At 42.3% G+C, this 23372-nt stretch overlaps 1 protein-coding gene across 6 annotated transcripts; it reads right to left on the bottom strand.

Moving 5' to 3' along the window:
- Positions 1-1671: 1671 nt before the first annotated feature.
- Positions 1672-23355, bottom strand: LRRC42 (leucine rich repeat containing 42). 6 transcript variants are annotated; one of them, XM_065522197.1, is made up of 9 exons: positions 23145-23355; positions 21686-21805; positions 17190-17676; positions 11520-11651; positions 9352-9470; positions 8019-8107; positions 7732-7845; positions 3463-3547; positions 1672-2175 (listed from the first exon to the last, which is right to left on the bottom strand). In XM_065522197.1, exons 3-9 carry the CDS (start codon positions 17660-17662, stop codon positions 1901-1903), a joined length of 1287 nt encoding a protein of 428 aa, XP_065378269.1. In that variant the 5' UTR covers positions 17663-17676; positions 21686-21805; positions 23145-23355; the 3' UTR covers positions 1672-1900. The 6 variants fall into 6 exon arrangements, with proteins under 6 accessions (XP_065378269.1, XP_065378266.1, XP_065378274.1 ...); XM_065522194.1 differs by lacking the exon at positions 21686-21805 and adding an exon at positions 21852-21885; XM_065522202.1 differs by lacking the exon at positions 21686-21805 and adding an exon at positions 21852-21956.
- Between the last annotated feature and the right edge of the window lie 17 nt (positions 23356-23372).

Here is a 23372-nt window from a genome sequence, read left to right on the forward strand (position 1 = left end):
AGGTCTTATTATTAAATATGTTTCATAAAGCAATAGCTGCCATAGATAGTGACTCCTCTAACAGATCTGGACAACGTAAATAAGTAAATTAAAAACCTCTTGGAGGCCAGGTGAGTGGCTCACGCGTATAATCCTAGCACTTTGGGAGCTGAGGTGGGCAGATCTCTTGGACCCAGGAAACCAGCCTGGGCAACATGGTGAGACCCCATCCCTACAAAAAATACAAAAATCAGCCATGTGTGACAGCATGCACCTGTAGTCCCAGCTACTTGGAAGGCTGAGGTGGGAGGACCACCTGAGCCCAGGAGGTAGAGGCTGCAGTGAGCTGTGATCACACCACTGCACTCCAGCCTGGGCGACAGAACAAGACCCTGTCTCAAAAAACAAAACTAAACTAAACTTTCCCTCCTGGAAAAGACTCACCATTCTAGATGCCATTAAGAACATTTGTGATTCATAGGAAGAGGTCAAAATATCAACATTAGGCCGGGTGTGGTGGCTCACTCCTACAATCCTAGCACTTTGGGAGGCTGAGGCGTGGATCACTTGAGATCAGGAGTTCAAGACCAGCCTGGCCAATATGGTGAAACCCCATCTCTCCTAAAAATATAAAAATTAGCCAGGCATGGTGGCATGTACCTGTAATCCCAGCTACTTGGGAGGTTGAGGCAGGAGAATCACTTGAACCCAGGAGACAGAGGTTGCAGTGAGCCGAGATCATGCCACCGCACTCCAGCTGGGGCCACAGAGTAAGACTCTGTCTCAAAAAAAAACCAAAAAAGTCAACATTAACAAAGGTTTGGAAGTTGAATCCAACCCTCATGGATGACTTTGAGGGGTTCAAAACTTCAGTGGAGGAAGAAACTGCAGATGTGGTAGAAATAGCAAGAAAGCTAGAATTGCAGCCTGAAGACAGGACTGAAACGCTGCAATCTCATGATAAAACTTGAAAGGAAAAGGACTTACTTCTTACGGATGAGCAAAGTAAGTGGTTTCTTGAAATGGAATCTGCTCCTGGTAAAGATGTGACCATTGTTGAAACAACAAAGGATGGAGAATATTACATAGACTTAGTTGATAAAGCAGCAGCAGGGTTTGAGAGGACTGACTCCAATTTTGAAAGAAGTTCCATTGCAGGTAAAATGCTATCAAACAACATCGTGTGCTCTAGCAAAATATTTTATGAAAGAACAGTCAATCCATGTGGCAAACTTCATTGTCTTATTTTAAGAAATTTCCACAGCCACTCCAATCTTCAGCAACCACCACCCTGATTAGTTAGCACCCATTCACCAACAAAGGAAAGACCCCCCCAGCCACCAACAAAACAACTGGAACTTGCTAAAGGCTCAGATAATTGTTAGCATTTTCTTTTCTTTTTAGCAATAAAGTATTTTTAAATTAGGGTATGTACTTTTTTTTTGTTTTTTGGAGACAATGCTATTGAATATCTAATAGACTGCTATATAGTGAAAACATAACTTTTATATGCACTAGGAAATGAAAAAGTCTGGTGACTCACTTTACAGTGTTTGCTTTACTGCGGTGGTCTGGAACCAAATCTGCAGTATCTCTGAGGTATGCTAAGCTGCCTTGTTAGTTCACCTGGCCTTCCATTCCAAACCAACGTGTTATTTCCTGTGGCTCCAATCTATAATCCACAAGCAGAACTTAAGGACAGCAAAAATGTTTATTTGAAAAAATTACTATGTATTGAAAATATACATTAGAAATTATTACATACTTCCATAGCATTCCCCTCCCCCACCACAAAAGTAGAAATATCTGCTTGCTATGCTAATGCCATAGGTAAATTCAAACAAAAAGTAAATCATCCTCAGTCTCCTTTACTCAAACATTAGAGCTGGGGGCCAGAGAAAGGTCAACCTGTATCTACTAATCAATAGGAATTTAACAAGTCCCAGTCATCCACAGCAAGACATACATATTTCTGCTTTGAAGGTTGTGAAGAATTATTCTGTTCTGTCTCTGACTCCTCAAAAGGTCTCTTCTTGCTCTTCTTTGACTCCTGGCTTGAGATAGCTTCGTGTTTCAACACTGGCCCGTGGCAATCTGGGGCTTTCTCTTTATAGAACTGGAGTTTCTCAGAAGAGTTCATGTGGGGGTCTGCCAGGGGACACTTCAGTGGGGCTTCTGCTCGAGACCGCTTCCCATCTGTGACAGAGGTGAAGGGTGATGAGTTCACTACACTGGCATGCTAATCCCCTCATCAGTCTAGGATACCCCCAGGGATATGACAAAGGCCCAAACAGGGTGATATCTGCATTGACTGCATTTTGCCTTGAGTGCCCTGTAAGGTCGCTGTGGTATGCATGCAGGCATAGGTTGAAGGCAAGGACTCATACTACAGTTTGACAGATTTGGATTTAAATCCTAGATCTGCCTCTTCCTAGAAGTGACCGTGGGCAAGTGACTTGTCTGAAATTCTGTTTAATCACCTCTATAGGGATACAAAACCTATTTCATAAGGGTAATATGAAGATAAATGAAATAATGTACATAAAGTGATTAGCACAATGCTTGACACACACTAAAAGTCCCCAAAATGTTAGCCTTCATTATTTGAAATCTGGATTTGACTCCGTCTTCTAAGGGCCAAAGAGCAAACGATACAACCTATTTTACATTTTTTTTGGTATGTCCTGGATTCTTACTTGGTACCTTTATATTTTCTTCACTTTGATTTCATCAATTCCTTCTCTTTTAAAATCATGATAAAATATACATAACATAAAGTTTACCATTTGCACCATTTTTAAGTGTACAGTTCAGCGGTATTAAGGACATTCACATTGTGGTGCAATCATCACCATCCATCTCCAGAACTCTTTTTACCTTGTACAAATGAAACTCTGCACGTATTAAACAATAACTCCCTATTCCTGCCTGTGCCACCCCTGCCTCCCTAGTCACCACCACCATTCTGCTTGTTCTATGAATCTAACCTAGCTACCTTATACAAGAACAATCACATAGTATTTGTCCTTTTGTGACTAGTTTATTTTGCTTAGCATAACATCTTGCAGGCTCATCCACGTTGTGTCAAAGTTTCCTTACTTTTAAAGCCTGAAATACATTGTACGTACATTTCACATTTTGTTTATCCATTTATCTGTTGATGGACACATGGGCTGATTCCAACTTCTGGCTACACTTAATTCCTTTTTCATCTTCTGTATTCTATCTACTTTTGTACCACCACAAATCTTTTTTGGAACAAGATGATACATAAGTAATTTTAAAAAGCTGTCTTCCTGGTGCTGATGCTCAAAGCTAAGTGTGAACTTCTACTGTAAGCTATGCTAAGGGAATACAAGTCTTGGTGATCATAAATAAGCCAATACTACCATAATTAATTTTTCCAAGGAGGGAAAACAGGTGAAACTGCTTTAAGGATGCAAATAAAGGGCAAAAAACTTCAAAGGAAAGGGAATTTCTCACAGAAGCGCTGAGCTGTCGTTCTAGGCTCTGAGGTTTCCCGTGGCTTCACAGCTTCCGCAGTCACACGCTCCCACTGCAGAACGATCTGAAACATATTTGGAAAGATTTGAATCCAAACAAAATCTCGAGATTTTAATCTCAAGCCTTTCTTGTTCCCCCTTTTTCCCTCTCCATAAGCACAAACCCCTCTGGGAAATTTTACTTCAGATGCCTGGTGATAAGAATAAGAACCAAATCAAGTCTGAGTTTTCTGTTCTAATGCAGGAGTTGAGTCAGAACGCAAACACGTTGGATATATGTATCTGCATGACTAAGGGAAATCTATAAAGCTGATTTCCTTGTCTATTTTCATCTTTATTCCAAGCTGGAAATAAATTACATATCCTTAAACTAAATATTAAAACTTAAAACTTTAGTCGTAACACTTTCCACACATTCCTAGACTTACTCTCGTGCCTTAAAATACTCCAACTATAACTCAAACTCTTGTATGTAAAACGCCCATGTTTCTATACTCTCATAACATTATCATGACCAGTTTTTACTTTTTAAACTGTTACAAATATATTTTTATTATAAGCTGCTACCAATTCTTTTAGAAATAAGTGGCTGGGCCCGGTGGCTCATGCCTATAATCCCAGCATTTTGGGAGGCCGAGGCGGGCGGATCACGAGGTCAGGAGATCGAGACCATCCTGGCTAACACAGTGAAACCCCGTCTCTACTAAAAATACAAAAAAAAAAAATTAGCTGGGCATGGTGGTGGGTGCCTGTAGTCCCAGCTACTCGGGAGGCTGAGGCAGGAGAATGGCGTGAACCCGGGAGGCGGAGCTTGCAGTGAGCTGAGATCACGCCATTGCACTCCAGCCTGGGCAACAGAGCGAGACTCGGTCTCAAAAAAAAAAAAGAAAAGAAAAATGCCTGAATATAAACTATACATAAAGAAAAGCTAGGCCGGGCGTGGTGGCTCACCCCTGTAATCCCAGCACTTTGGGAGGCCAAGGCAGGCGGATCACAAGGTCAGGAGATCGAGACCATCCTGGCTAACACGGTGAAACCTGGTTTCTACTAAAAATACAAAAAAATTAGCTGGGCGTGGCGGCGGGCGCCTGTAGTCCCAGCTACTCGGGAGGCTGAGGCAGGAGAATGGCGTGAACCCAGGAGGCGGAGCTTGTAGTAAGCTGAGATCATGCCACTGCACTCGAGCCTGGGTGACAGAGTGACTCCGTCTCAAAAAAAAAAAAAAGAAAGAAAAGCTAATGATCCTCTCAGTATACCACGAATAACAAGAACTTTAAATTTAATATTTTTTTTTATTATGGAATGCAATGAAATGACCATAAAAAAGGTCAAGAAAAACATTTTCAGGACATAGGCAGTACAACACTGAATTTAAGAATATAGTTCCAGGCCAGGCTCAGTAGCTCACACTTGTAATCCCAGCATTTTGAGAGGCCGAGGCAGGCGGATCGCAGTCGAGACCAGGCTGGCCAACATGATGAAACCCTGTCTCTACTAAAAAATACAAAATTTAGCCAGGCGTGGTGGTCCCAGCTACTCGGGAGGCTGAGGCATGAGAATCACTCGAACCCGGGAGGCGGAAGTTGCAGTGAGCCAAGATCACGCCACTGCACTCCAGACTGGGCGACAGAGCAAAACTCTGTCTCAAAAAAAAAAAAGAATACAGTTCCAGGCCAGGCATAGTGGCTCACACCTATAATCTTTGCACTTTGGGAGGCCGAGGTGGTAGGATTCCTTGAGCCCAGGAGTTCGAGACCAGCCTGGGCAACATGGTGAAACGCCATCTCTATTTAAAAACAAACAAAAAACCAGTTCCAGAGTTGGCTCCACTACTTAATTGCCAGGGGACCCATGGCAAGTGATTTCTTAGTCTCAATTTCTTCATCTGTTAAGGATCAACGATAGTACACACTCCATAGGGCTATTTTAAGGATCAAACAAGATAATATACATAAAGAGTTTAGCACAGTGTCTGGTACACAAAAGGCACTTAATAAATATTAGTTACCATCTCTTCTATAATTTCCTGGTGATAAAAATGGGAACAGATTTCAGGGAACACCAGGATGGATTAATCAAACGTGTTGACTCAGTGGGCAATAGGGAAAATGATGCTTCCTTCCACTAAACAGAAATAAGAATGTCAATAAGAGCTGGTCGGGGATGGGGAAGAAGAAAATGAGTTTGGTTTGGGACAAGCTGAATTTGAGATGGCAGGTGGAGATTTACAGAGGATACCTGGGAATGGCTCTAGTGTCTAGAGAGGAATGCAGAGTCATCCTCGCAAGGACAGCTGGAGCTCTAAGAACACTGAAAGAGCACCTGGGGAGTGTGGAGATGTGGAAGAGGAGAGGAAGAAAGAGGAATCAGCCACAGCCAGAAGAGTGAGAAAGCTGTGGGAGAGCCAGGAGAGAGGCCCAGAGAAAAATAATAAGGCATGCATGTTTCTATCAAACGCTGCAGGAAAGCCAAAGAAGGTAAAGAATATCACCACCCACCTTCAAGAGGACCCTGTCAGGAGAGCAGGAGAGGCCAGAACTAAGTCGCAAGGGAGTAAGAACTGAGTAGGCACCGAGGGGATGGGGCAGACTGGACAGGAAACAATGCACAGCTGCACTGGGGAATGAGAACCATGCTAGAATAAGGACATCTTGCATTTATCTACAGAAAGCAGATGGACAACAAAGAGGGACAAATGAAGACATGCTGGGCAGGGGCAGGAGGGAAAAATCATTATTAGTAATTATCACAAGGGAAACTGGGTATCTTCAGGAACAAAATTTTTTAAAAAAGAAAAAAAAGGGCTTGTGACTAGAATAAAGGAGCATACTTGTTCTCTCCAATAGTAGGGAAGTGGAATACGGTTGAAGAAATGGAGAAATTCTGAGACAGAAATAGGGAATTAAGTGGACCCCTGTGAGACAAGAATGAGGGCAGGTGAGTGGAGTCAGTCTGCAACAGTTTCAATAACAGATCCCCAAGACATAAGCAAAGCAAAGCATTGCTACCAAGTCCTAGGGGCCCAGCTGAGGGTGGAGGGCAGGACTGCACTGGTCATCAACTTACTCTCAGGTCAGGCTGTCAGGTATTCTACTTGATCCTTCCCAAGCCCTGCTCAAGAGAGAGCCTGGTTTCTGCATTTTATGGATGAAGACAGAGACTGAAAGTTGCTTTAGGTTGTACAGCTATTGGGCTGCTGAGCCAGGATTCCATGCCCAGGTCTTTCTGGCTCCACAGCCTATGCTCTTTCCACCATGTCACCTGCTATCAAACTGCAGCAAGCCTTTGTAAGACCATCCCACACCTGTCCCAAGTCCACTGGATGCATCTAGGTCTCATACAGCACTAGAAACTTTATCTGGCAATGCACCATGGTAATTCTTTCATCATGCATGTTCTGGACCAAGCTCAGTGTGCTTCTGAAACACAACTCACCAGTCTCCCTGCTTACTGTGGAGAGGTGATGCTACAATCCAGCAGGTAGACAGTTCTACCATTATGCATTATGGCTTGGAGCTAAGAAGGGATCCTGGACAGTTTGGTGGGTCCTCTAGGCCTCCACCAAGAAACACTGGTTAAAAGCATCTAAAGGAGAAAGCCACCAGTCACAGGGAAGGTGACATCTACTTGTGCTGTCCTACTTGGTTACTTTCTCACTTCCAACTTACATAGAAGACTCTGAATCTCACTTAAGTCTGTACTTTACCAAGTGAAGAAAGACCATCAAGACAAAAGGGAGTCAAAGTAAAGTTCTCTCACTGGTAAGACTCAGTGAGAGACGGACACGAGAGACACTTTCTCACTAAGGCCGTGGGAGGTAAGAAACTTTCCCAAAAGAAAGAGAAGAATCATATTTGAATCCTTATTTGCTGACACTAGAGTTTATTCTCTCTCCTGTATATACATACTACTAAGAGAATCCGTCCTTCTGAAGTTGGGTCAGACTGCTTTTTTGTATAGCAAGCCAGAATTCACTTATTTTCTGAGACATCTGTAAGATGACATTTTCTCCTAGGTCCAGTAAAGATAAGGCACAATCTAGTGACCAGAGCATGAGATATAAGGTCTGGCATCAATTCTTTAAGTATATGGGCCAGTTATAGCCCATCAGTGTCTCCAATTTGACATGAAGATGACAATTTAGCCAAGGAATACCAAGTGGATTACTGTTTATTCAATGTGTTGGATAAGACACTTGGAATTAAGATGAAAAGCTGCATCAACAGCAGGGAAGAAAAATCTGGAGTACCTGGTCAGCCCAGCCCTCTGTCTTGCAGTTACTATGATCAAATTCCTTCAAAGGCACTTTGGAGTGAACAAGGCCTATGTGGGTCTGGAGCTTGTGCTTGACGGTTTTGATATCCTAGTGAGGCAGAGACAGATCAGAAATGCAAATGCATTTGGTTAATTCTTACTTGCTTTCAGTAGTAAATAAAGACCATCATAAATACCAGCCCTTTCTAAATACCAATTAGCACAGGCAAAATATCAAATTGCTGAGTCTAGAAAAATGAGTGAAGGAACCAAAAGTCTTACCTTGAGCCCTGTCCCAGAGATATCTAAGCAGTTTAGTTTCCTAAAAGAAAAGAGGTATCCAATGCCTGCATCTGTGATCTCAGGGTTACCTAGATGTCAAAAACAAGGTAGCATTCTGTTACAAAATAAATGTTGTTAAAATGACAACCAAAAATAAGCTCAGAAAAAAGTCCAGGCAATGATAAACTACAAAACATTTGAGTTGGCAAACTTTTCAAAGTAAATTAAATGCAGAAGTCTGATCTTTACTATTCATAATGTAGAAGAGCTACACTCAATGATCCTTAAAGATCCTTTACAGCTCTTACTTTCTAGGAGTTGGGGATGAGCAGAAAAATAAATGAACCAGGTAGTTATCCCAAAGGGTTTAATTTGGAACCATATGAAAACATATATAAACATGTGTTAAAATGGTTCACCATACTTTATTCATGGCCATTTCACCTCCAAAGTAAAAGCATTTATTTTAAAAACATATTCAAGGGAACTCAGACACAGATACTATCACCACTCTTACCAACTTGCATTTTTTTTCAGAATCCTTTCTTATATATTACTTTCTCGCGTCAGAGAGTACTACACTTAGCCTCGAGTCCTCAAGGCCATAAGCATACTGCCTGGCACATTATAGATGCTCAAAAAATATCTGGTGAATGAATACACTTCCCTGGGAGGCAGACAGGACATTCATTATTATCCTCATTTTACAAAGGCCAAAACCAATGCTCAAAGTGGTTAAATAACTGGTCCAAAGGTATATAACTGGTAGTAAAAGTGGCAGAGCAAGAAGGGTCCTCGGACCTCAAACCCCTGCTCTTTCTATTCTTTTGGCACCATACTGTCCTGCCATAGAGTCAATGGATGCTCAGTTCAATTGCAAATGATCTCTGTCAACCTCTTACCATTGGAGTCAATGTCTTGTTAATTCAAGTAAGTTATCCGTTCATCCAGCTTTTCATCAGGCAAACATTGATAAAAAAGGACCTAGCTGACAGATACCAAGGATCAGAGGCTCAAGGAAAATAAAGATGAGTCAAAAGTCCTTTAAGTATGCAATGAATATGATGAAAGGTATCTCTGTTTGCACACAGCGAGTGGCATGGATGAATGTGAAAGGGTTTTTCCTACCCTAAAGAGGTGGTATATGCTGGAAAAGTCATTTGACCAGGAGTCAAGAGTCTCTGGCCTTGGTCCCGCTCTGCCACCAAGTTTCTATGGCACCCTGGAAAGTCACCTTTCCTTTCTTACCTCTAAAATGAAGGGGAAGAACAAGATGATCTCTAAGGCCATTCTTCCAACATTAAAATAATCTATAATTTCGAAGAAAACTTACATGATAAGTCTAATAACGTTAGATTCTCAAGGCCTCTTTTCATCACTCGAACTGGTGCTGTCATCTTCCGCACCCCAGCATCAGATAAACAATTATCCTTCAGGTGGAGCTGAGTTACACTAGGGTAACAAAGTACATACATAAATTACTCAGAGTTTGAGACAGTCTAGGTATAAAAACATGCTTTCAACATTTTCATTTAAAAATACAACATATCCTCTACCTCTTGCTATTTCATACCCAATGCATTTAACAGAGTTAAGCTCTTTTGGGCTGGGCATGGTGGCTCACACCTGTAATGTCAGCACTTTGGAAGACTGAGGCTGGAGGATCACTTGGGCCTGGGAGTTAGAGACTCCATCCCTAAAAGAAATTTTTAAAAATTAGCTTGCCAAGGTGCTGTGTGCCTGTGGTCCCAGCTACTTGGGAGGCTGAAGCAGGAAGATGGCTTCAACCAAGGATTTCAAAGCTTGCAGTGAGCTATGTTCGCACTACTGCACTCCAGCCTAGGAGACTCACAAAAAAAAAAAAAAAGATTTTTTGGTGCCACTTCAGTTACCAAGTGAGGGTTAATTTAGTGTCATGCAGTACTAATTTCAGAGGGCAGAGGGCACTAAAGGTATATTGTTGAATAAATGGACTTCCACTAAGGGGATAAATATACTTTAAAACAAAAGCTGCTTTTCTGACACATCGTGTGAAAATCAAAAACATTCTAAATATGTCAGGAAAGGCTGCTAAAGAACTCCTATGAGAATTCTTTTTGCAGAGCACACCATCCTCTAAATTTAACCAGCTTTATCAATCTAGATTTTCAGATTGGGTTAATAAAATATACCCATAACCCAATCCATCTGCTGCTAAGCTGGAATTGGTGTATTAATATGCTCCGTTTTCACATAAGAAATCTGAGCCTTGGTGCTGCCTAGGCTCACACAACAGTATCTTTTTATGGGGCAGTAGGTAGGTGTCACTGTCAGAAGCAGGCCTCAGGTAGCAGGTTAGACCCAGGTTTGTAATGCTGTTGTTCTGGGTGTTTATAAAACCACAGAGGAATCCATCTGTCCTCCTCTTTGTTGGTCAGAATAATCTGAGAGCAGTCAGACTATTTGTGAATGGTATGAACTGGGCTATTTCTTTAAATCATGGTTCCTGAAAATAATTTCTTTGGCTATCTTTAATAGCTCATTTCCTTTATAGTTGTAGCTCATTGATAGTTAAAGTAGCAAATGATAATGATTATTGACTATGGTATAATGTCTCATCCCTTGCTAGAATAAACTAGGACTGGATAAATAAAGGGCAAAACCCGAGGCGGGCAGATCACCTGAGGTCAGAAGTTCCAGACCAGGCTGGCCAACATGGCAAAACCCCTGTCTCTACTAAAAGTACAAAAATTAGCTGGCGTGGTGAGAGGCGCCTATAATCCCAGCTATCAGGAGGCTGAGGTAAGAGAATAGCTTGAACCCAGGAAGTGGAGGTTGCAGTGAGCCGAGATCGCACCACTGCACTCCAGCCTGGACAACAAAAGCAAGACTCCATCTAAAAAAACAAATAAATAGGGCTGGGTGCGTTGGCTCACACCTGTAATCCTAGCACTTTGGGAGGTCAAGGCAGGCGGACCACCTGAGGTCAGGAGTTCGAGACCAGCCTGATCAACATGGAGAAACCCCGTATCTACTGAAAATACAAAATTAGCTGGGCGTGGTGGTGCATGCCTGTAATCCCAGCTACTTGGGAGGCTGAGGCAGGAGAATTGCTTGAACCCTGGCGGGTGGAGGTTGTGGTGAGCTGAGATTGTGCCATTGCATTCCAGCCTGGGCAACAAAAACGAAACTGTCTCAAAAAAAAAAAGAAAAGAATAAATAAAGGGCAAAACTATTTTTCAACCCAGGTAGCTTCAAGTATTACATGTTTAAATAAAAGTTACTTAGAAAAAGAGAATCAACTAACTGACTTGAGTCAACTGACTGACTTTCTAAGGGTTGTCTAATCTACATTGCTTGTACCAAGTAAATGGAGATTTGGAGATTGACAATGTTTTAGAAAAAAATAAGCAAATCAACATAAGAAGAGGAAGTAATCAGCACTCCTGAAGATAATCCTGTTGGATCAGCCTTTAAAACAATACTGAAACAATTCATCTACAAGTGGTGACAGGTCAGTACCTAGATAGGGCTTCATTGGTGAGATGTTCTAGAAGTTCATGCTCATCTCCAAGCTTGCAACATGAAAGATCCAGGCAGGTCAGCTCCCGGAAAGACTTAATTTCCTCAAGTTTTTCTGAAATCACCAGATACCTATAAAGCATGGAGAGCAATCAATAGCTTCCCCCAACTCCTCTTAAAGCATTACCATTTGCGGATTTCTATCATAGTCAACATCCCACCACCCTATCAGGACACAGTACTATGGAATAAGCAGACTTCACTAATTACTATCAGGGCAAAGGCTGAAGTTTTCAATTAGTAAATGCCTTGAACATCTTTTTATGTGATGGTGAAATAAAAATTCTGAATAATAAAAAAATGTATATTAGCAAAGGAAAGTCACAAGTGAAGACATCTGCTTTGTTATCAGACAGACCTTGGCATTGGTGTTGGGACCTTACCTGAGAATTTCCAAACTTTAGGATACTCAAATTTTTAATTACTAATTCTTTTAAAGTCGCTTTTAATCTAATGCTCAACATCCTGTGATTTGAAAACTGGAGCAAGGTCAAGACCGGTTTCCAATCTGCACATCCCCCAGAACATACCAAGAGATATTTGGCACATCACATTTTATCTTGCCTGAACACTTCCCTGTGCCTTTGTTACCCTAACTTTACTCCAAAAGTATGTACAGCAAGACTGCTACAAGGACTCACTCCAGTCTAGATGGATATTAAGACAAACCCTGAGCACCAGCAACTTAATTACGTTGTAGCACCTTGCCAAGTTGTTATCTGGAAGCGTCAGGGAAGCCTCTGGAGAGGGAAAGGAGATCAAAACAGCATTCCACAGCCCAGGCTGGGGCCTCCGCCCTGCTTTCTAGTGGTTCATCTATCTCAGATGAGGTCAGTGAGAAAAAATGAAAGGGATTAGGTGTGACAGGAAACGGAGAGGAGAGGAACCTAAGAGGACAGGGAAACTGACTTGTGGCAAGAGCAGGCCTCTCTCATCCACCTTCCTCTTGGATGTCTAGAAGTTTCCACAGTAAGATGGTGTGTTAGGATCAGTGGGGTTACACCTAAGAGGTCACACCTCTCTTCCATCAGCAGGATCACAACTGCCAAAAACAGGATGGAATAATCAGAGGGCAAGAGGGGAGTTAATCTCTTTTCTTCCTACTTCCAAACAAAAAAAGATGTACTCAAACTAATGACTGGCCTGGCTGCTAGGTACAGATGGCCTGAGGCACTGATACCCCTTTAAAGGGTGGAACCTAAGCTGTCTGGAGATCGAGCTCAGCTGGGTACACAAAAGAGCCTTATTTACTCAGATGTATTTTAATTGCACTGTAAATACAGCTGCTGTTTTTCACCTTCCAATCACAGAGTTGAAGTGTGTTAATGGGGATTTAGGGGATTACTGGCAATCAGAGAAAGGAAAACACATATCCTTTGATCAATTAACCAAAAGATTTTTAGTAATTCTGAAACAAGGGTTCTCTGCAAAGGACATAACACTGTGTAATGTGATTAAGAAACATTACGAAACTCAAGGTTGAGGAACAAACGTGTTAGGCCACAGACACTACTAGATGCCAATCTAGGACATAATCGAAGCTCTAGGTTCTTGCTTGCAACCAGTCTTCCAAATTTTCCCTTAAAGGGTTCAGAACGGTACAGTGGAAAGGCAATAGAAAGAGCACAGACCAGATCTGAGTTTGGATTCTAACAGCCCAATTACTTGTGTGATTGTGAGACAGTTACTTAACCTTTCTGACCCTCAATTTCTCCAGCTACACAATGGGGCCAATGATTACTTCTACATCTAGTGTAATGCTACACTAATTTATGTCCTCATCAAATGTGAATGAAAAGTGCTATTCTCATTCCAGTCCGACCAATCTGCCACTACAACAGTATCCAGATATTGCAAATGGATAAACAGCATTTTCAATAGCATGGGAAATATTAAGCTATAAAGGTAGGTGGGGAAAAAACAGAATACAAGTTTTTTCAGGATTTTTGAGAAAAAGAGAAACAGTATTTTAAAATTCCATGGCATCTTGCAGGACCTCATGAAATAGTAGCTATTACTATTATGTCAATAACAAAAGGTGGTATTTTAAGGAAAACATACTTGCCTCCCCGTGACCACCAGCGGGATTAAAAATCACTGGGGTTTCAACACAAAGAAGAGAGTTTTCGTAAGGTTGGAATCCAGTTGCAAAGACACTTGCTTCTGGCAGGTAGCTTTGTGACTTAACCCCAAGATAGCAAGTGCCTGCACCTACCCAGTTATTTTATTTTCATTTATTTTTTCAAGCTCATTACTTTTGACCTGAACTCCTTTGTGCTGACAAAACCTCTTGGACTGCAGCTACAGCCCTGGATTGCAAATGCAGCCTCAAATTTCCTGCCCTCTATTTTCCTTCCAAGGATTCAAAAGAAGAGGGGTTTTGATCACAATTCAAAGTCTTACATTTGAATGAGACAGTCAAGTCTGGAATTGCAGCAATAAAATACAGGCTAAAAGATTATGTTCAGAATGTTTTCTGTATTTTCTGGCTGGGCGTGGTCGCTCACGCTTGTAATCCCAGCACTTTGGAAGGCTGAGGTGGGTGGATCACTTGAGGTCAGGAGTTCAAAACCAGCCTGGTCAACATGGTGAAACCCTATCTCTACCAAAAAATACAAAAATTAGCTGGGCACGGTGGCAGGCGCCTGTAGTCCCAGCTACTCGGGAGGCTGAGGTGGGAGAATCACCTGAACTTGGGAGGCGAAGGCTGCAGTGAGCCAAGATCACGCCACTGCACTCAAGCCTGAGCAACAGAGTGAAACCCTGTCTCAAAAAGAAAAAAAAAAAAGTTTCCTATATTTTCTGATTATTATATAAATGTAAATGTTTCTTACATTTTCTGATAATGTATCACTTTCATTGAAAAAAATAAAATATAGAAAAGTATAAAGAATATAAAATCAATTCCAATCCCACCATCTAGACTACTTTTTGGTAGGTTTCTTTTTTCTATCTATGCAGTACATACATTTTAAAAATCTCTTTCTTAGAATATTATCTTAATAGTTACATAATATTTCATCATATAAATATACTATAATTTGCTTAACCAATTCCCTACTGTTGAACACTTAGTTTTTAGATTTTCACTCATACAAACAGTACTACAATGAACACTCTTTTGTAAAAATATCCATTCCCATCTTTGATTATTACATTAGGGATTAGAATAGATTCTTAGTAAGTAGAATTAATGGGTCAAACAAACAGTATGGATGTTTTCAAGGTTCTTGATACATATTGCCAACCTGATTCCAGAAATGCTACACTAATTTATGTCCTCATCAAATGTGAATGAAGAGTGCTATTCTCATTCCAGTCCGACCAATCTGCCACTACAACAGTATCCAGATATTGCAAATGGATAAACAGCATTTTCAATAGCATGGGAAATATTAAGCTATAAAGGTAGGTGGGGAAAAAACAGAATACAAGTTGTACAAAGTATATATTCCCAAATGCATAAAAATAATATATTTGAAAATGATCACGTGAGATTATGAATTTTTTAGTACCACAATTTTATGTATTCCCCAAATAGTATATATTGCTTTCATAAAATAATTTTAAAACAAGATATACATCACAATTCTATTTTGCCACTGTTCTAACTTTTCAACAACGAATACATAAATAACTTGGAAGAAAAAATGAAGGGTAAAATGTATTTTAAATGCATAAGCTACAATGAAATATTGCTTGACTTTTTCCTTTAGGCAAGGTAATTTTTTTCCTTTCCACTGGCAGCAGCTCCAAGCCCAGCCACGACTGAGACCATAGTCCAGAGACAGAGCTTTCAAGGTGCCTGCTCAGTTTATGAGCCAAGTTTCTGTCCTTTTCTACATGTGTTTATGTCTTTTCTTTTTAAAATATAGTATTTGGCCTGTGGTGAAACCATTAATTCTATGAGCTGATTAAATAAAGATCATTTTTCCTTTATTAAGCATATGAGTTTACCTTCTGTTTTCAGATATGGCTTTCTCTTACATACATTTTTTGTTCAGCCCTTGTTATAATGCTCATACAGATAAGCTGCCGGCTGGGCACAGTGGCTCACGCCTGTAATCCCAGCACTTTGGAAGGCTGAGGCGGGTGGATCACCTGAGGTCAGGAGTTTGAGACAAGCCTGGCCAACGTGGTGAAACCCCGTATTACTAAAAATACAAAAAATTAGCCGGGCGTGGTGGTGGGTGCCTGTAATCCCGGCTACTTAGGAGGCTGAGTCAGGAGAATTGCTTAAATCTGGGAGGCGGAGGTTGCAGTGAGTCGAGATTGCACCACTGCACTCCAGCCTGGGAAACAAGAGTGAAACTCCATCTCAAAAAAAAAAAAAGAAAAAAAACAGTAAGCTGCCTTTCAGGTCTAATCACAGAATAGTTCATACAGTAGTATACAATAAAGCTATTTTTAAAACCTACAAGTAGGCCAGGCACGGTGGCTCACGCCTGTAATCCCAGCACTTTGGGAGGCTGAGGTGGGCGGATCACGAGGTCAAGAGATCGACACCATCCTGGCCAACGTGGTGAAATCCTGTCTCTACTAAAAATACAAAAATCATGGTGGCACATGCCCGTAATCCCAGCTACTGGGGAGGCTGAGGCAGGCGAATCGCTTGAACCAGGCAGTTGGAGGTTGCAGTGTGAGCTGAGATGCCACTGCCACTCCAGCCTAGTGACAGAGTGAGACTGTCTCAAAAGAAGAAGAAAAAAAAAACCTACCAATATTGATGATAAATGATTTTCAAATTATGTGAAGAAAGCAAGGTCCATTAGAATGTATGCAGCATGCTGCCATTTGTATAACAAAGAAGGGAACTACATAAACATGTATGTGTGTAGAATATCTTTAGAATGGTATTTTAAAAACTGGTAACAGTATTTGGTCTCTGGGGAGAGGAAACTGGAGATGAGATAGGAAGAAGGCTTCTGTTTCATTTTATGCCCCTCTGTGTTTGTGTTTAAATTGTTTGCCTTGTATATTTTTATTGTTTTTTGCAAGTTTAAAAAGAAATTAGATGTTTTGAAAGTGTTTTTACATGATGGTAGAGTAAAAATTTTAAATAAAGCATATGAGCAAAGGCAAGTCACAAGAGAAAAAATATCTGCTTTGTTAGACTATAGACCTTAATGTAGGGACTTTATCTGAGAATTGCCAAACTTTAGGATATTTGAAATTTTAATCACCCAATCTTTTAAGGTCATTTTTTATCTAATGGTCAGTATTTAGTGGTCTGAAAACCAAAAACAGGCCCCCAAACTCTGGATACTACTCTCCCCATCTGCAAGAGCATATCAAGAGATATTTGGCAGATCACATTTTGTCTTTTCTATTTTCTCTTTGAAAGCTGGTAGAAGAATATTTTCTACTTAATGGAGGAGCTGTGACAACTAATCCTTGTAAAATGATTTCAGAATAAAGTTAAGTGTCGTCTCGTCTAAGACATGAGGAGAAGGAAGAGTGATTTTTTCAATATGGTCTTTCACTTTGTATATGGAAGTTCTAACCTGAAGTGCTATTTGATGAGGGAAGCCCCTGAGCCCACTAAGCCCCAGAGCTTGACAGAATTAACACACCCAATAAAATACTGAATAACCTAATTAGAATACCCACCTGTTTCGCAAACACAGGGAGCAAAGCACCAAACTTCCATAGGCCTCAGTGAATTTCTGTAAAGCCCTCAGCCCTGCACCTGGCTCAGTGAATTTCTGTCTGGCTTCAGCAGCAGAGAACAGCTTTTCGGCAATCTGCTCAGGAAAGCCAATAAGGGAATCAATGTGATCCACATTGTCGGAGATGAAGCCCAGGACAAGGCTGAAGAGGGATTTGGCGGAGTACCGAAGATTCCCCTCCCGGGTATATGTGAAGATGAAATGATCAGTCTTCTCTTTCCGTGCAGTGTCGTCTTCCCTGTTCATGCAAAGCTCCACAGAAAAGCCTTTGGGGAATAGTCTGAAAGGCCTTGGCTTCTGCAGGCTACTCCTGACACCATCCAGAGCCAGATTGACCATGTGCAGCTGCCCATTTTCTCGCACGTAGATGGGCCCTGGGTCTAGGTGGTTTTCTGAGCTGAGGTAGTAAGACATTGCCTTGGTAGCAACTGTGAAAGCAAGGCACAGGGAAGCAAATCCAATTAAAATGCCATTTGTAACATGTAACTTCATCTTGCTGTGCCCAGGGCTTTATGAGCCTACCAGGCAGGACTGGTGGCTGTTTTAGGAAAAGCAAAACTTACCAGTTGCCTGGGAACTTTGGCATTCGAGGTTGCCTTTATTGCCTCTACCTGGAATGCCCCTTCCTACTCTCCCCTTTTTCTTGTTTATCTGGCCATCTCCTACTCATCTTTCAAAACCCAGGTCAAGGCCAGACGCAGAGGCTCACGCCTGTAATCCCAGCACTTTGGGAGGCCGAGGCGGGTGGATCACCTGAGGTCAGGAGTTCGAGACCAGCCTGGCCAACATGGTGAAACCCCATCTCTACTAAAAATACAAAAATTAGCCGAGTGTGTGCCTGTAGTTCCAGCTACTCGGAAGGCGGAGGCAAGAGAATCGCTTGAACCCAGGAGACAGAGGTTATGGTGAGCCAAGATCGTTTCACTGCACTCCAGCCTGGGTGACAAGAACAAGACTCCAAAACAACAACAACAACAACAACAACAAAAACCCCAGGTCAAAATCTCATCTTTAAAATTCACACTAAGGAAGTTGTCACAGATGTCAGCAAAGATTCATTTATGTGTAAATTAATGGCAGCAAGTTTATACTAGCAAAACAATTGGAAAATAACCTAAATGTCCAATAATTGGGATGTTAATAAATACGTTCGACTTATACGTACCATGGAATGTGATAAAGTGATTAAAATTATAAATTTTTTAAAAATGTGTTTACACACAGAAAAAAGACTAGAAATAAATTAACTTCCTGGCTAGCTTGACACAGTCCACAAACTTCTTGGTTGCGCTTGGTTCACTGTTCTATTTATTTGTTTCTGAGTCTGCCATCTGCTGCTTTGAGCTCCTTGAGAGGGGGAACCATGTTGAATTCATGCAGACTCTATAACACAGTGCCCTGGCATCTTACAGTCCCTGAGCAGATAGTGTGCAACCAACGTTTACTCATTTGCTAAATTTTACAAAGCCCAAAAGTAACAGGATTTTTTTTTAATCTAGAAATAAACACCTCCACTACAAGAGCTACATAAAAGCTATTCTAGCCTTTGGACACTTCGTATCTATTAAAGTTCTATTAGGGCAGTTTTAACATAAAAAAGTCAAACAGTTGGGCATTTCTGCAGTCATGTGGGTAATATTATGTGCCCAAGAACTGGAATACTTGTTTTCCTCCTGAGTAACCGTGAGATTTCAAAATACATGAAAAAGTGCTATGTTAAATAAAATGAAGGTATTTATTTGATGATCATTTCTACAATTTAAAGGGAGAAGAGAGGTAGAATATCATACAGGCCTGATAATATCCCTAAAAGAATATGATTGAGTTTTAGAGTGAACCAACTCAGCTTCTTCTGCATCAATGTGGGGCCACAATGTGGCCCTGAAGCCACTTACGAGTGTCAGCCACATTTAAGTCCGTGATCAAAAATGCTGAGTCTCTGGAGATGAAATAATGGTCCTGTGTGTGGGAATCAGTACTATCCATGTTTCTCTCAAGGATAATTATGTGTATAAAAGCACGAGAGAAGAGTATTCTGCCTAGCTCTAGAGCCTCACTCTTTCCTGCTCATCTCCTTATGTCCTACAATCTTTGGCCCTGTCATACTACCCAGGTAAACTGGCCATGCTCTCATGTCCCACTGGCCATTGCCCGTTCTGTTCCCTTTGGCTGGAACATCCTGCTCTGCCTCCCTGACCTAGCTAATTCCTACTCATCATTAACATCGTTCCTCTTCTGGGAAACCTTCCCTAACCCCTGCACCAGTATGTGCCTGTCTGGTTTTCCCAGAGCACCTAGTCTCTCCTACATAGCACTTAGCACCATGTACTATGTCTGTTCACTTGTTAATGTACCCAGAGTGGTGAGCTTTTTGAAGGCAAGGTACTTATTTGATTCATCTATCTTTCCCAGGCCTGACATAGTGCCTAGCACTAAGTAAGCCCTCAAAAGATATTTGCTGAACTGTATGAAAGGAAGGGTAAGACCTCAAAGGACAAACTTAGTGCTCTCAGTTGCAGGGCCTGCTGATACTGTTGCTAGGAGCCAGCTCCTTTTCCAGGCAACAGCTGCAGGCTCCTCCCCCACTTGCCAGACCATTCTGCAGGTGGCAAAGGCAAAGCAGACGATGGGAGTATATTGCTACTGGTACTACAAGGGGTGGGAGACAACTAAACTAAAAAACAAGGGGAAAAAAATTCTGTCACAGTGCTAGCTCTTACAACCCATACTTTTCTCTTGCCAGCATTTACAGCGCCTGCTGCTAAGGAGATGCCTCATTTATTCTGAGTTCTTCTTCCAGTAGGGGTGAGCATCTGGACCCTCCAACCTTGCAGACCTTAATTTTGACTGAGGAAGTAAAGCAGATGTCCTTTGGTTTTTTATCCCTGTCATTTAACATTCAGAGCTCTACTCTACCTGTAGATCAGAAAGCAGATGCTAGGTATGGCCCTAAAAAGGACTGACGTGATTTTAACAACAGAAAGACAAATTCTATGGAAGATACCCTATTATAGTGGATGAATACACTGTGAACTCCCTGAGCAATGAAACAGGGTCTGCCCATCTGTATTGCCCCCAACCCTCACCCCTAATAGTGTCTTCCACAAATACTGTTGTAAAATGGACAAATGGATGGATGGCTGGGTGGGTGGGTGACCACTTCAGATGAAAATCAGAAGTCTGATTCCATCCAGCAGAGGGCACAAGCAGCTTGGGACTAGAGTAAGGACCCTAATCTGGGCTCCTCAAAATCTGGGATGCTTTGGCTTCCAGGGATCATTTTCAAGAAAAGGGAACGGTTCTGGTTTTTTGTTTGTTTTTCTTTAGATTACCCATCAAATACCATTTCTCTTTCTAAATGAGGAAAAAATAAATACAATTTTTTCCTGGAGAGTAAACCCACATCATTTGTCCAGAAGCCACTGGAGGAATTGACTTTGGTTCAGGAATCCTGGTGTCCTTTAATTTCTACTACTAAATCAGCACGTCCTGCATTCTCCCAAAAAGGAGCTTCCTGAGAGTCTATGAGGTACTATAACATGATCTGAGGTACTATAACATGATCTAAGCATTAAATTAACATTTGAACCCTTCAAGGCTAAGGACCAGAAAGGCAAGAGAATTCTACATAAAACTTCTCTACTTGGGTTTATTTGACCCTCGCTAATGTACAGGATGGTGTACAGGGTGGTGTATTACAAATGGACCTGTTCTAAACCATGGTGAAAACCCCATCCAAATTGAAAAATTAAAATACTTAGTCACTACAATAATAACAATGTCCAATGTAGATCGTAGTAGCTGTATTATATATTGGATCAAGAGTAACAGCGACATTTTGATAGTCTCCCAGCCTGCTACAGTAAGGCAGCTTTGTAACCCATACGACAGCATAGAAAAATATTATAATCATGTATGTTCTAGCATTTGGTCACCACAAGAGAGCCAAAGTTACCACGAAGTGTACCATTTCATCAAATGAATGAAACATAGCTGTATTACATTAAAAACTCAGTTCTATACAGCTTTCTTGAAAAAGGCCAGATAAAATTATTGATACTACACATGACAGTTTTTTAGACCTTGAATCCAGTTTTCCAAGCAAAAAGCATGACTATCCCAGTCAGGTGAACTGGGGTTATCAGGGAGCCCACAGGGTAAAATTATGAGCTGAATTTACAGCTAATTTGAAGAGAAGAAGAAAATACCTAACTTCAGAAGATAAAGTAAGATAAAAATCCCCTAAGAATAGTAAGTTGTAGGAATAACTATGATGTTTAACGATACTGGATGATGGCTACCATTTATTAAGCACCTACCAGTTGCCAAGCACTGTTAGGTACTATATAAAGTGATCTCATGTAATCTCTAATGAACCTATGAGGTCAGTATTGCCTTTTAATAGACAAAGAGACCCACGGAAGTAAAATAACTTACTCTAGAACAGAGCTAGTAAGTGGCAGAGCCAGAATTCAATCTCAGGGTCGCATTACTGCAAAGCTCAAGCTCTTTCCTTGGCATGATGCTGTTTCTCAAGACTAAAAATATGACATCAGCCTTAAGGATAGAAAAAAAAAAAATGTGAAAAATTAATCTCACCCACCTGTTTGATCCCTCTAGTATTCACTGGTTGAAGCCTGAGGGGAGGGGGAAGGGATAAGATTGAAAAAAAAAAAAAACGAAAACCGGTGCACATCTAGGGAAAGAGCTGGTGGGAACAGAGCCAAGACAGTTACAACGAGGCCTCCCTTCTTCCCTCTGCCAGGCCCAAAATGAGCTACATCTATATACCAGGAGAACATCTGCCAGCCCATGGCCTTCATCCCAAGGCTGCCCACACTTAGTTTATCTGAAAATGCAGTATTCTTGGGAAAATTTCTAAATAAAAACCTGAACAGAAACTAAACTGTGGGTAGTTCTAAACCAGCAATAACCAACAATCCACCTTCATTGTTCTGTGTGTCCCCATTCTTCAATTTTCAACTTTCCTCACTACTTTTTTCCTATAATATGCACTTTACTGCCTTCTCATCCATACCTTTTCCTCTCTCAGGCTCCCTACTGCCCCCCAAGAACATGCCAATCTCTCCCACAATGTGACTCTTAACAACTCTAGCGCTTCTCACACCAAAAATCCTAACCCCACTCCCTTCGCTCACCTCAGCTCCCCTGCCCGCCTCAAGCCTCAGACCCTTCCAGCCCTTCCGTGCTCCTGCTGAAAGGTGGCTTGCTTGTTCCACAGACCCAACCCTTCCAACCTCCAATCTCCCAACCTCCACCTGCCTCCCTTTCTTTCCCCAACTCCTCCACCCCCACTCCTTCCCTCCACCATCTATTCTTCCCGTCTTCCCACTCTAGGGGCTTCCCTCTCCTAGGCCCCCAATCTCTCCAACCCTTTCCTTGCCTTCTGTTCTCAATCTTCAAGACCTTCTTCCTTCACGCCTATCCCTAACTTGGCATTCCACACCCCCAACTTTTCTTCCCTGTCCCCAAGACCCCACCCTCTCTATTCCTATCCTAGCTCTTTTCCTCCTTGAACCCCTAAAATCCCATTTCCTTTCCCCATTCCTTCTTCCCGCTCTCTCCCCACGCATGCCTTCGTTCCGCTCTCTCCCCACGCGTGCCTCTCCCCGAGTCCACCCAGGCTAATCCTGCTCCCTATCCCACCCCGGCCCCGAACCCCAATTCTCACACGTCCCCATAGCCTGCCCCCGCACCCCTACGCCACCCTTAAATCCATCGTCCACACCCATATACCTCATCCTCCCCTCAACCCGCGCCCCGCCGTCCCTCTCGGGCTTCCCCTCCCCCACCCCGCCGCTCCCTAACACCCCGCCCCCGCTCCCACACGCAACCCGGGGCCCCGCGAGCGGCCCGGCCCGCGGCCGCCACCTACCTGTGCCCCTGCCCGGGGCAGCGAGCGGCAGCTCCTCTGTGGCGGCTCCCTCCTCCCGCGGCGCGGCTGACGGGGAACGGCTCAGCACCCCGGGCACAAAGCTAGGGAGGGTGGGACACAGCGAGGGTGGGAGGAGGGAGAGGGCTGGGGGCAACCAGGCGCTGTGGGACCGCGGGACCGGCGGGGACGGGGGCAAGGCTGGGCCGGGGAGGCGCGCGTGCGCGGGCC

This window comes from Macaca fascicularis, chromosome 1 (assembly GCF_037993035.2).
Source record: "Macaca fascicularis isolate 582-1 chromosome 1, T2T-MFA8v1.1".
In the NCBI taxonomy this organism is placed as follows: Eukaryota; Metazoa; Chordata; class Mammalia; order Primates; family Cercopithecidae; genus Macaca; species Macaca fascicularis.